The following is a 13,792-nucleotide window of genomic DNA, read 5'->3' on the forward strand; positions in this document are numbered from 1 at the left end:
CACGGCCAGGAATTCATTTCTCTACTTGAACTGTTATAATTTTTCGAATACCAAGGTCCTAGTCAATGCGTGTACCTACTTGCTTCATTTACCATATACATGTAATGTTGCCAATTTGTAGTGTACTATCCATAGTCTAAAGCCTAAACTAAACCAATAATACTAATATTATTATCATGAGAAGTATTTAGAGATAGGTCTTAAACCTTTTACGAAATTATTTAAAAAAACAAAAAATCATTTCTTGGGATAGAAATAAAATATTGGAATTAATTTAATTTTGATAATTTATTTATTGTGCTATTTTTTAATTGTCTATTCGTCAGATCAGCTCTTTACCAACCATGGAGACCATAGCCATGCCCTGAGGGAGCAGCATGGACGAGGGGAGCGGCGGCGAGGTAGCTGTACGCCACGGGGGCGGCGGCGACGACGGAGATGGCGGGGCTGCTGCGCACGTCGACGCGGGACTGATGCGACACCGCGGCAGGTGCGACGTGCGCGACCAGCGGAGCGGCGTGCGCGAGCACGGGCGCGGCCACGGCGTGCGACACCACAGCGGGGCTGGACACTACATCAACGCGGGATTGATGAGAGACCGCGGAGGGGGCGATGAGGGGAGCAGACCAAGCGTAGCCCAGGGAACGCTTGTGCAGGTAGTGTCCGGCACCAGCGAGTCCGAGGCCGGAGTGGCCCAACAAGGGAGCGGCGGCGTGAGCTCCCCAGACGGAGACTGAGGGCACGACGGCAGCGGCGTGGGATACGACGGCGGGGCTGGTGCGCACATCCACGCGGGACTGGTGAGACACCGCGGCAGGAGCGACGTGAGCGACCAGAGGAGCGGCGTGTGCGACCACGGGAGTGGCGTGTGCGACCACGGGAGCGGCCACAGCGTGCGAAACCACAGCAGGGCTGGACACTACATCTACGCGAGATTGGTGGGAGACCGCGGAGGGAGCGATGAGGGGAGCAGACCAAGCGTAGCCCAGGGAACGCTTGTGGAGGTAGTGTCCGGCTCCAGCGAGTCCGAGACCGGAGTGGCCCAACAAGGGAGCGGCGGCGTGAGCTCCCCAGACGGAGACTGAGGGCACGACGGCAGCGGCGTGAGATACGACGGCGGGGCTGGTGCGCACGTCCACGCGGGACTGGTGCGAGACGGCGGCGGCGGGGGCGGCGTACACGGCGGGGGCGGCTACCACGGCGGGGGCGGCTACCACGGCGGAGTGCGCGATGGGAGCGACGGCGACAGCTGCGTGTCCGAGGTGAGCGGGTTCCAGGGCCTTGGCTTGGAGGTGGATGGCACGGGCGTTGATGACCTCAGCAGTGTCCAGGGGGCGTCCGTGAGGGTCCAGCACGATGGCGGGGTGGTGCGCGGGCTGCGCCAGAGGGACGATGGAGCCGCAAGCCACGGCGGCGAGAGCGAAGAACACCACCAGCGATTTCATTGTGAACGTGGTCTGTGTTTGTCTGACGAACTAGATCACTTCAAACCGTGAACGGCCGACTGATGTTGATTTATGGTTAGTAACGCTTTTTATACAATTAAGTTTTTATTAATATTAGTCTTAAAATTCAAATTAAGTGAGTGGGCAATGTCAAATGTTAAATGAAAGTAATCAACCTTGTTCATAATACCTTTTACTTACATAAGCAGGTAGGCAATGCTTGATGCCCCATTTTTATCAATTTAATTTTTTTTTAAATATTTACTTCCGATAAGTATTTCTACTTTCGAAAAGGTAAAGAAAGCTGTGCCACACATTACCAATTATACCACGGGTTCGGTTATCCCGGCGCCACACAATACAATTTGGCGGTATAGGTACTTAGTTATCTTTGCACGGGATGGAATTTTTAAGACACTTTATTACTATATATAGAATTGAACCTAATTATAGGTAAGACTATGAGTATTGTAGGTATATATGCAAAGTAATTGTAAAATTTTACACAATGCAGTAGGTACCTACCTAATTATTATTATTAATAGTATTAAACATGCAATACCTAAATAAAAGTCATTATTATTTATATTTTATTTATTCATTTCTTATGTATTTTTAATTTAATCATCTTCTGCTCGTTTGTCTGTATTTACATTTCAAAGTTAAAAAGTAAAGCAGTTTTGGCATCTCATTTCCAGTATATGGAAGGAGAGTAAAGTGAACGGGATTCAACAAAGGCTGGTCCGGATGCGACTACAGGTGCAGAAGCGTAGTATGTAGGCTGTACCACTTGTTCTGTGATAACACCAGGGGAGCTCTTGACATCCACACGGGACTGTTGGGACACGGCTGAGCCTCCAGCGTAAGTAACGGTGGGAGAGGAAGCGTAGTACACGGAGGGAGCGTTGACGACAGTACTCAATGGTTCAACATAAGTACGCGCGGCAACGACAGCCGGTGCGGAGGCGACCACAGCCGGGGAAGTTTGTACATCCACACGCGACTGGTGGGACACAGCGGCGGGCACCACTTGAGAGGTGACCACGGCGGGCGAGCTCACTACTGTGCTCACGGGCTCAACGACGGTCCTTGCAGCAACAACGGCAGGTGCGCTGGCAACCACGGCTGGGGATGATTTCACGTCCACGCGGGATTGGTGAGATACGGCAGCGGGAGCGGCGTATACCGTATTGGCGGCGTACAGAGTGTTGGCGGCGTAAGCTGTAGGTGCTGCGTAGACCGTAGGTGTTGCGTAAACCGAGGGTGAGGCGTAAACTGAAGGCGCAGCATAAACTGATGGTGCACCGTATACAGCACGAGCTTCAAGTACGGGTTCGTATAGAGCGGATGCTCCGTACTCTAGGTATCCGACGGACCTCTTCTTCGCGACACCGTCGTCCGAGGGAGCAGCAGCACAAACGGCGAACGCCGCGCATAACACCACCAGCGATCTCATTGTGAACGTGGTCTGTGTTAGAATTCTTAGGAAGATCACTTCAAACCGTCACGGCTGACTGATGCCCATTTCTTACTCGTCTTGCTATTTATACGAGAGCTTGTAATCTATTCATAAGTTGATTTAGATCATTATTGGGCGTATAGGAACATTAAGTCGGCGTCCTTGTGTACTGTCGCCAAAATTGGTAGCTCTGAAAAGGTCGATCTAAAGACTTACACTATTTTACTGGCTGCTAATGGGCAATTGGCATTTTAATACGTATCAAGTGATTAAATCTATAATCGAAATCTAGGAAGCAAAAACTATTAAGGATGTACTGTGATCTAGTAACATTTATAGTGACAAAAAGTAGCATCCGGTATTGATGGAGCTAGTCACAATTTATCAATCAGCTTATTTAATTGTACTGAATAATTGACTCATAGTAGGCAGGTACTTACTAGTAATAATTTGCATATCAAGTTTTAGGCATGAGCACTGAACATGTTTTCCTTGTCAGCTATGCCTGTACAGACTGGGCTATAGTAAGTAACTACTTACTAAATTCAGTTGAAGTGATGCAGAAGAACTTGTACTTACAGTTTGGTCCAATGAAACATAATATTGTAACTCTGTATTATTAATTTTCAAAATCATGCCCTTTCAACATGGTTTTGAAAAAGTTCAAGTGAGTTCGCAAAAGCCAAATTTAGCACTTTAAGTAAGTACTGATTTCCAAGACTTCATCCGGTTGAATTTAGTTTTTAAAATCCCATGGGAACCCTTTGATTTTTCGAGATTGAAAGTAGCCTATGTCACTCTCTAGATATTTAATTATACCCATGCAAAAAATCACGTCATTCCGTTGCTCCGTTGCGGCGTGATTGAAGGACAAATCAACAAAACTAATAAACAAACAAACCAACAAACAAATACACCTTCGCATTTATAATATGGGTAGTGATAGTTATCACTACCTGAAGGGAAGCTTCATACTGGTGTTTACCAACTTCTAACTGTCGGGTACCACATGACACCTAACAGGCTTTTAAAAAGAAATGTAATGATAGCTTTATGTTTTACTAGCGACCCGCCCCGGCTTCGCACGGGTGGACACTACCACAAAAAATCCTATCTATTTTCCGGGATAAAATATAGCCTATACGGATTCGGAAGAATCCCTCTAAGTAATGGTAAAAGAAATTTTGAAATCGGTCCAGTAGTTTTTGAGCCTATTCAATACAAACATACAAAAATACAAAGGTTTCCTCTTTATAATATTAGTATAGATTATTTTTAGCTTTAATATTTTAGGTACTAGGTAGGTGCTAGATACCGGCGCGCGACTTTATTTGCATGGAATTAGGTTTTATAAAATTCCGTGGGAACTCTTCGATTTTCCGGAATTAAAAGTGGCCTATTTTCGTCTCTGGGGTAATATAAGTACAAGCTATTTCTGCACCAAATAGTAGATCGTGCCAACGACTTTGGTCACTGGGATTTAGGTTTTTTTAAATCCCATACGAACTCTGATTTTTCTTACTCTCAGCAGCTAAATCTATACAAGCTTGGATGATGATTTATCTCCATGTATATGTATATGAGCTTGGATGAATATTGAATAATAATATCTTTATGTACATACGAGCGAGTCGTTTGAAAACATAAAATAAAATATCGCCATCTGTGCTGTAAAGGCAGAACTAAATGGTTAGTTTCAAGTTTCAGCTGATTTTAATGCTACAAGACCATTGAACAATATAAGCCAGCGAAGTTTCACTCGGTTTGAACTAACACTTTGTGTCAAGAGATAGTAAGTAGGCACTAGGCAGGTAAGTATTCTCGTTTAAATTCCGTAAGATTTAAATAGAGGCCAGTGTATATATATTATTTTTATGGAAGCGTCCACAAAGTATAATATTTTTAGTTAAGTATGTATATTAAAATCTGTCATCTAATAAGCGATGTATATGACATCTAATAAATCAAATATAAAATGAAAAGATGACTGACTGACTGGTCTATCAACGCACAGCTCAAACTACTGGATGGACGAGGCTTTTTGCCAAACAATAACCATGTTATTATTATCAAGTAAACATCCGCTAAGAAAGGATTTTTGAAAATTTAACCGCTAAAGGGGTTTGGTGTAGTCCACGCGGACGAAGTCGCGGGCAAAAGCTCTGTTATATTAAATAAGTTATAAACTAACAGCTCATAGAACTAGGAGAAATCTAACAGCTAATGGCGGGCATGGAACCAGAAATTAACCTTAGCTTGTGATGCCGGGCGCCTTGCAACGCGACTCTCGCGCCACCTATTATTGTACTCTAATAGTATTATGTCAGAAACCTTCACGCAAGTGCCGACAACTGTACCATGTTTCAACTCAATCGGATGAAAAATGCGCTAAAATGCATATGTAAAGCACAGACAGACAGATGACATAGGTTTTTAACAGTATATAAAAACATATGAAGACTATCTTGATGTAAGCTCGTTTAAATTTCCATATTAACGATATCTGTTGGACGCTTTACTGTATCATCATCATCATCATCAACTGATAGACTTCAACACGCCTCGTCTTGCGCCGCCTGATTCGAGTGGCAGTGGGTAAGGTCTTAGGCTGAGATCTATAGAGCGCACTTTGACTTTGCTCAGACTTAAGACACTGTTAATACGAGACAGCGCTATATCGCTACCATAAATCTCTCTCGTTTTAACTGAAACTTAAGTCTAAGCAAAGTCAAAGTGCGGTCTATAGATTTCAACCTTACAGTGCTGCACTTTTCGGTACGAGTTCGCCATTCCAGCTCCTTCGGACCTCAACATCTATCGGTTTTTCGAACTATGTGCGTCACCCATTGCCACTTCAGCTTCGTAACCCGCTGAGCTTCGTCGGTTACTCTGGTTGGCTTACGCATCTCCTCATTTCTGGCCAAAACTTTCATATTATCAACTACCTAAATGATAATTTTACGCGCAGTCAACGCGAAGTTAAGATTAACTTCGCGTTGACTGTGCGTAAAACCTGCCTTTACCTTTGTGTGCCTTTGTAATTAGGGCTTTCGAATACCGGATTTTTCCAATACCGGTATTAATACCGAAAAAAATTTAGAACTAGGTGGCTAATGTTCAGCATGCAGTTAGAGCCACAGGACTCTGAACAGCTTAGTGAAGACTCGAGCATGCTAGTAGAGCTTAAAATCCTTCAATTCCAAAAATGTCTAACTTTTTCACTAGGCACTTTCATGACGTAGGCCTCATTAAGAAATGTTATGTTTACGATTTTTGGAAATTCCACTGCCAGGGGTGTTAATGAGAAAGAAAGGCGTTTTTCAAATATTACACATAAAAATTAGCATTTCGGCTTTCGGTTAAAACTAAGAAATAGAGAATGATATTGGCGATAGTCTACCACGCTGACCAAATATGAATTGGTCGACTTTAAACATCTTTGAGAACATTATGGAGAACACTCAAGTATGCAGGTTTACTAAAGTCACCCTCACTGATTCACAGAAGTTACACTCGAATGAAGCCGAGGCGGCTCCACTAGTTACATTAATACATTCAAAATAATGAAATTGCGTGTTCAATGCTGCTATGATTGACGTAAAAACCAGAGTCCAGCCTGTACTTAACAGACCTTGACAGGCAGAGGCGGTCTTAGCCATTGCGAGGCTCCGGGCGGCAGGTCTTGCGAGGCCCTAGTTTGTTCTTCGTGAAAAGTATGTGATGCGAAAGTAGGTCTGTTTGTTTGTTTAGGTATTTTTCATGTTTGAGGAGAAATGCTAAAGTTATACAAATAAATAGAGTTTTAAAATATTTTACATTAAAAGATTTACAAAATTAACAAATACAGAGATGATAAATTTTAAAATTGATATAAGTGGCTTTTCCTAAGACTAAAATCTTTAATTAAAGCGCAATAATCTAACAAATGATAAGACGAAAGATCCACGTAGATTACCTGCTTTCTTTTGATACCTCGTTTCCTTTTTGAACCACCTGACTCAATTTTTCTGCCGGCATCACGATCACGCGAACTCATTTCGTGAATCTTGTTTTGTTTCGCACAAACAGTCAGAAATAATTTTTAAGTATCACACAGTTTTTTTTACTTTTACCTTACTCAATACTTCAAATACTTTAATTTACACATTTCCAGCTCACTCAATACTAGAACGTAATCTTGGATACTTAGAATAAAACTGTAACTGGACGATTTCTGTACATTTGATATGTTTTGAAAATTTTAATCGCAGAAAGTATTATTATCGATATAGATCCCAAAACAATTTTTTTTAGAGTTTTTGTCTGTCTGTCTATCTGTCAGTCTATCTGTCTGTACACGCATCATGCGAAAACTACTGAACGGATTTAAATGAAAGGTGCACTGAAAGTGCTCCGGGTTAATATATAGGGTAGTTTTCATTCCAAAAAAATTAAGGATTCTTCGAGATACAGGACCAAACTTTTTATCGATTTTACTCAATAACTCCGTCAAATTTAAACCGATTTTCACAATTCTTTTTTTTACAAAGGTACTGTCAGGTTGGTACCATGTAAGGTTGGTGAAGATCTGATGAACAGTTTCGGAATTAGAGGCTGGAACTCCTCAACGGGTAACAGCATAACGATCGCGATCAGTATAATAGCTTAGTAGAAAGTAGACTCTTAGTCATAACTAGTTGACCCGCCCCGGCTTCGCACGGGGAGTCTACCTGTTCCATAATACCACCCATATTTTGTCTATGGAATAGATAGGCTCCCTGTGCGAAGCTGGGGCCGGTCAACTAGTATTCAATAAAATTGAAAGATATGTAGCGAGCGCAACTTTTTTGTTTAATACAGATAAAAAAGAAAAATATAAACGAGCTCAGCCATAACAAAATTTTATGTTTCAAAGCACCTCACTCTACTTTTCTCATGTTTTTTATCCCGGAAAGACAAAGAGTTCCTAGGGGGATTTTCAAAAACTTACCATGTGGATTAAGTTCCGGGTATCAAATAATATACAATAAAAGCGCGAGCGAAGCGAGCGCGAAATTTTTGATATATTATTTACAAAAAAAAAAAACCATATTAATATTAGCCAAAGTCCTTTTCAGGGCCCATCTTCTTAGCTAAAATTTGGTATAATTCAGAGATAGCTTGCGCACAGATAGTTTATCCCGAGTTTCCACATTCTACATTCCACAAATTATAAAAAATGTATATTTTTTATAATTTGCTTGGGTTGTTGCGCGAGGCCCCTGCAAGAGCGAGGCCCCGGGCGATTGCCCCGTTCGCCACCCCCTAAGACCGCCACTGTTGACAGGAGCACAGGGAAGCCCAGCGTTACGCGGTTCAGCATTCAATCGACTAAAAGTAGGTCAACGATTTAACAAAGCCTACAGCAATCCGTAGCACGCCTTACTACCAAATAAATTTTTAATTAAACTTACTTATTTTGTGCGTATATTATACAAAAAAAAAAATGAAAGAGTTAAACGATGTTTTAAAAAAATCTATCTAAAAATGGGGAAAAACGTGTTTTAACTTAGGGCCGATTTTTTTTGTCGCCAGAGACTTGTAAGTAATAACACGTGTAAGTAAAACTTTCTATTTTACTAACCGACTTCCAAAAAGGAGGTGGTTCTCAATTCGGCTCGCATTTTTTGTATTGGAAATCAAAATAATAATTTATGTCATTTAGTATACATTCCCACAGTAAAACTTAGTATAAAAATAGCTATTTACTTGTTTTACTTTTACTTAACACATAATATAGGATAGGTACAATGTACGTATTTTTATATTGCATAATCTAGCTTGTTAGCGTCTCACAAGCGACGTACCCACTCCTAGAGTACAATATTAAGGGGCATGAGACGGCCTGCCCGCGAAATTCAAATTTAATTTGGTTTTTCGTGTCCAGTTTAAGAAATTAATTCTAGTATTGACTATTCTCACAAATTAGTCGATACTAGAATTAATTTCTTAAACTGGACCCTTTCAAGTAAAGATTTTTATATAAACCTGTGAGGATGATACTGCCATTGTCGCAAACAATATACCATAAGCCTACGTTGTCGTATTAGTTTACAAATTGCGAAAAACCAAATTAAATTTGAATTTCGCGGGGAGGCCCGTCGCTTCCACCTTAATATAAGCAAGCTATAATTCAACACACCACGGCAGTGAAAGAAACGAGGCTAACTCGTTCTAAATTGCCCAAATCGGGAATCGAATTCGAAAACATTTTACGAATCACCTCATCTAAACCGCTCACCATAATCATAATTGTTGTGTACCAATTTTTATAGAAATTCCTATTTTGTTTTAACATATTACCATTATCTTCATAACATCATTTTTTAACTCTACCTAATCTACTATTGAGGTAAAAACTATTGAAATTATATACTCACAACTGTACTACATAACAGTACTTAAAAAAGTAATAAAAAATATAGACGACTCTACAGTTTTCGTTACTCCAATACGAGTAAGGCTCCTACGGCCTCGCCGCAAGTTGCAATAGACGTTCGGAAAACCCGCGTTCAAATTACAACATTAATTTCCCAGTAATTTGGCAAAAAATAGTTGAATTTTATACATAAACATAATATGCTATCTGAGATATATAGAATAATTTGGAATTTTGTAATTGTAATTCATCCAACATTCTGTTAATCTATCACTTGTTTTTTCCAACGATTCCGTTTGCGAAATTTAAAGTTTACAGTACTAGAGAATACAGCTATTTATAAGTGAAAGAATTTTCGGAATCATATCATTAGTTCCGGAGATTAGCCCTACATTCAAACTTACAAACTTTACCTACCACTAGTGTGGAAAAGATTCCCAAGATTTGCGAGTTTTATAAAAAGGAATTTAATCTCTAATACTTAAGTAGGTTGATTTTCTAAGTTTAACCATAAAGACTAATTTATAAAAATTACATATCTACCTCCTTAGTAACTACCCAGTGTTATTTAAAATGGAGAGTATGTAAAAATTTCACTACGATAAAATCAATGCAGTTTTATAATTTTCTATATCTCTGTACCCAAATGAGCGCACGTTTTGTTTTGTTCTGAAAGGCGATCAGTTGAGATCATCGGCACCGGTTATGCAACTACTAACTATTGCTACCGGTCACTAGTGGAACGTTAGGGTTAGCGCAGACGGGCGAAATGACGTCGTAGCGCCTAACGGCCAAATTGAAACGATTGATTAAGTAGTATTAAGTCATTTTATGCATCTGTGATAATTGTGTGTATTGAGTTGCCATAATAAAATAAACATGTATCATCAGCGTACAAAGTTACGTTTCCTTTGAAACCTAATTCATTTATGCTATTAATATAGATCAGGAATAACATAGGGCCAAATGTAACAGGTTTCGGTTCACTCCTATAATTTCCAATTTTGACTATCTGACTGCGGTTTGATAAAGTATACTTTTAACATGCTATATGCGGATCCCGTTATTCCTAGATTTGCAAGTTTTTCCAGGAGTATTTTATGACTTACAGTATTGAAAGTATTTCCCAAATCTGTAAATATCCTTAGAGCTAAGTATTTTCTTTTCATCTATACCTATTTACTTTGAGTTTATTAATAAGATCTAGCTTAGAGCGTAGCGGAGTCTCTTAGAGTGTCTTTGATTTTTTCCGGAAGCCGTGTTGATTATTTTATATAATATTGTTGGAATTTAGATATATTTATATAGTTATTCTAATAGTTACTTGCCTCTACTTAGTGGCTCTTTTTTTGAACCAAAAACTTCGCCGCCACTATGTTCGTCTGTGCTGACCCTTATTTACAGTTTTTTATTCCCACAACAACATCAGAGGTGCATTGCGATCAATCACGACTAAGGTTATTAAACTTATATTTAAGTAGTTATAATAAATTAAAATCAAACAAATGTTAGTAAAAATAAAATATTTTTTAATGAAAGTAAAATTTTTATAACTTCATAAAATCAAACATTCATAAAGTAGTTTGTTGTACAAATGTTCATACAAAACATAAGTTATTAGTTATTTGCGAAACTCTAAAAGAATGAGGCCCGACTCGCACTTTTCTGCTATTTTTAACATTACCATACTATTCGACATAATTATTTTCAAAGTTTGTCATAAACCTCTTACAATAAATTAATCCCAAGAATTTTGGATACTAGTTGATATCCTCGCAAATATCTTACGAATTTTATTTGCCAAAAAATACTTAACAATGTAAGGAAACCACATACTGTATAGGTATGCCTGTAATCATGTTAGGATATAAAAATATTATCAACTCGCGCAGAAAGCGTATCGTCAAAGAAAGCTATTATACTTCTGTATGTGAGTACTTACTATTGTGTACAATATGTGATCGTTGGTGAATCAACTAGCTTAAGTATCATATACGTACCTACAAATGAAATATGTTCATTATTTAGATTCTTATATACTATACAAAACATAATATAAATTAGTGCAAAAATGTGTCAGTTTATCTTTTACCTTTCATCTGTTACGTTAATTCTCAACGAACTGATTTTGATGAAATTAAACAAGCAAATTCGTTATGAATTTGTTGTCTTCAAAAGGGTTTTCAATCCTGGGAATAACTAATGGTCCCTTTGTATAAACAAAACTATTCATATCATTTAATGCCAGACTCAATAGGTATGTTATACGTATGGACGACTGCATTTACGCGGTCAGCTGGCTTTATGGGCGCAAATCGAGTCACAATATTGACCGAATCGATCAAGCGTTGTGCATATATTTTATTATCATGCACGTACATTCGCACAATAATATATTGTATATGTATAGATCTCTCCATAAAGCCAAGCGCACAGTAGAATACCTAGAGCAAAACATTATTCACTTATTACATTATCTCTAGCTTGGAAACTGTTTGTTTCACTTATATACACAAATATAACAAAAACCATGCAGACTGCGTCATACATATCTTGGCCCTAGTCTATCAAAACTTCACGATACTCTATCCTTCCTATCTACCTAGCGGGCTTTCCAAAGGACATACATCGCACCTCCGATGAAATTCAAAAGATCGTTCACGAATTATACGTCTGCAGTGGTGTCGAAACGAATGCTCGAAATCGTTACCGCGTGGTATCGTGTCGCAGCGTGGTTTATGGAAGAACGCCCTAAATCGAACCGTTCCACGAGAGAGGTCATCAAAACAACGTTGCATAAGACCAAACAGTCTGCCAGGCAATCCATACTCCATACTAATACCTATTATAAATGGGAAAGTGTATCTGTCTGTCTGTTTGCTAGCTTTTCACGGCCCAACGGTTTAACCGAGTTTGATGAAATTTGGTACAGAGTTGCTTACATCCCGGAGTCGACGTAGGCTACTTTTTATCCCGGAAAATCAAAAAGTTCCCACGGGATTCAATCGATTTATATGAAATTTGGTACACAGGTAACCTGCATCCCGAAAATTGACGCAGGAAACTTTTTATACCGGAAAAGTAGAGTTCCCACGGGATTTTCAAAACCCTAAATCCACGCGGACGAAGTCGCAGGCATCATCTAGTAGGTCTATAATAAGCACCCGCCCTAAGTCTTCGAAGCCGTACGTACAATGCGGCAAGTCATAGAAATGGTTCAGCGAACTCTTGCGCAAGCTGCTAGCGTCAGATTGTTGCGGTGGCGGCACACAAGTCCGGTTTATACTGCAATGGAAAGCCCCTCTTGTGCAAACGCAATGCCCAAAACAAATCCTGCTGAAGAGCCTTGAAAAAAATGTGTCAGATGAGTTGTACAGGCTTATACGACGTGAAGTGATTCATAATCTTTTGCGTTAGTGAAGGCCTATAGACTAACGAGTACTTAAAATGTGTGTGAGTTATGACATAAGTTGATCATAATAAACAAAACATAAAAAAAGAAAATTCATATCCGTCTCTTATATTTTATTTCATTTATATCTCTCTACGTTGTATTCCTCGTTACTGATGGTCGTGATCCCTTTCCAGTCATTACATAATAGTAGGGGTTCATAATATAATATGGTGGATTCCCAGGTCCTTCCACATTAAGTACATGCGACTTTCATCCTTATAAAAAACAGAATTAACGATTCTAAGTACCTATATACAAGAAAATTAATTTTGATGGAAAAATAATATACCTACCTAAAACTAGTCTATAAATATCAAAATATAGTATATTTCATTACAAGTGCGGAAAGGCTGTCATTGCAAAGAGTTCCGACAAATGTCTACCCGAGCCGAGGCGTAGCTGAAGGCGAGGGTTGACAGTCGGAACGAGTTGCAATGACGGTTCCGCACGTGTACTGAACGACTATTTTTAATACAGTTGCGAAATAATGAAGCAATTTAATATAATAATAAAAACACAATAAACTCAACTAACTTAATTTAATTTAAAACAACTTTATTGTTAATAGATATAAAAAAATAGGGTCGAAATCACTCATTTTGTGCAACCAACAACTAAACTCGCAAAGAAAATTTCTGAAAAATGGCGCCAACCGTAGAATATAAGCAGAGTTTTTTTTTTCTTCACCCATTCTGGTAGGCAAAGGGAACTATGCCATACAGCTAAGTCTTCAGTAGAAGTTTTTAATTGATATGAAATGAAAATGAAATTTAATGAGATGAAATGAAATGAAACCTAACCAAACTCATTCAATCAAATCATTAAATCTGATATTGAAACAAAATAGTAGCTTCTTTTTAGAAATATACGTATTTGCATGAATCCTAAATTTTTTTTTTAGTAAAAACTTCATGGTTTGTTTTTCTTTTTAATAGACATTATTTTGACAGTTGGGAAAGAAAAAGCACGAGTGCGGGAAAGGTAAAGAAAAAGCACGAGTATGTAATAGCCCACATCCCGAACGCTATACGTCCCTG

The 13,792-nt window shown here is 39.2% G+C and overlaps 1 protein-coding gene across 1 annotated transcript; it reads right to left on the reverse strand.

Moving 5' to 3' along the window:
• Nucleotides 1-274: 274 nt before the first annotated feature.
• Nucleotides 275-3,073, reverse strand: LOC123868471 (endochitinase A-like). Its single transcript, XM_045911012.1, has 2 exons — nucleotides 2,149-3,073; nucleotides 275-1,475 (listed from the first exon to the last, which is right to left on the reverse strand). The coding sequence occupies exons 1-2, from the start codon at nucleotides 2,899-2,901 to the stop codon at nucleotides 336-338; spliced, it is 1,893 nt and encodes a 630-aa protein (XP_045766968.1). The 5' UTR covers nucleotides 2,902-3,073; the 3' UTR covers nucleotides 275-335.
• Nucleotides 3,074-13,792: the final 10,719 nt, after the last annotated feature.

This window comes from Maniola jurtina, chromosome 9 (genome assembly GCF_905333055.1).
Source record: "Maniola jurtina chromosome 9, ilManJurt1.1, whole genome shotgun sequence".
Lineage (NCBI taxonomy): Eukaryota > Metazoa > Arthropoda > Insecta > Lepidoptera > Nymphalidae > Maniola > Maniola jurtina.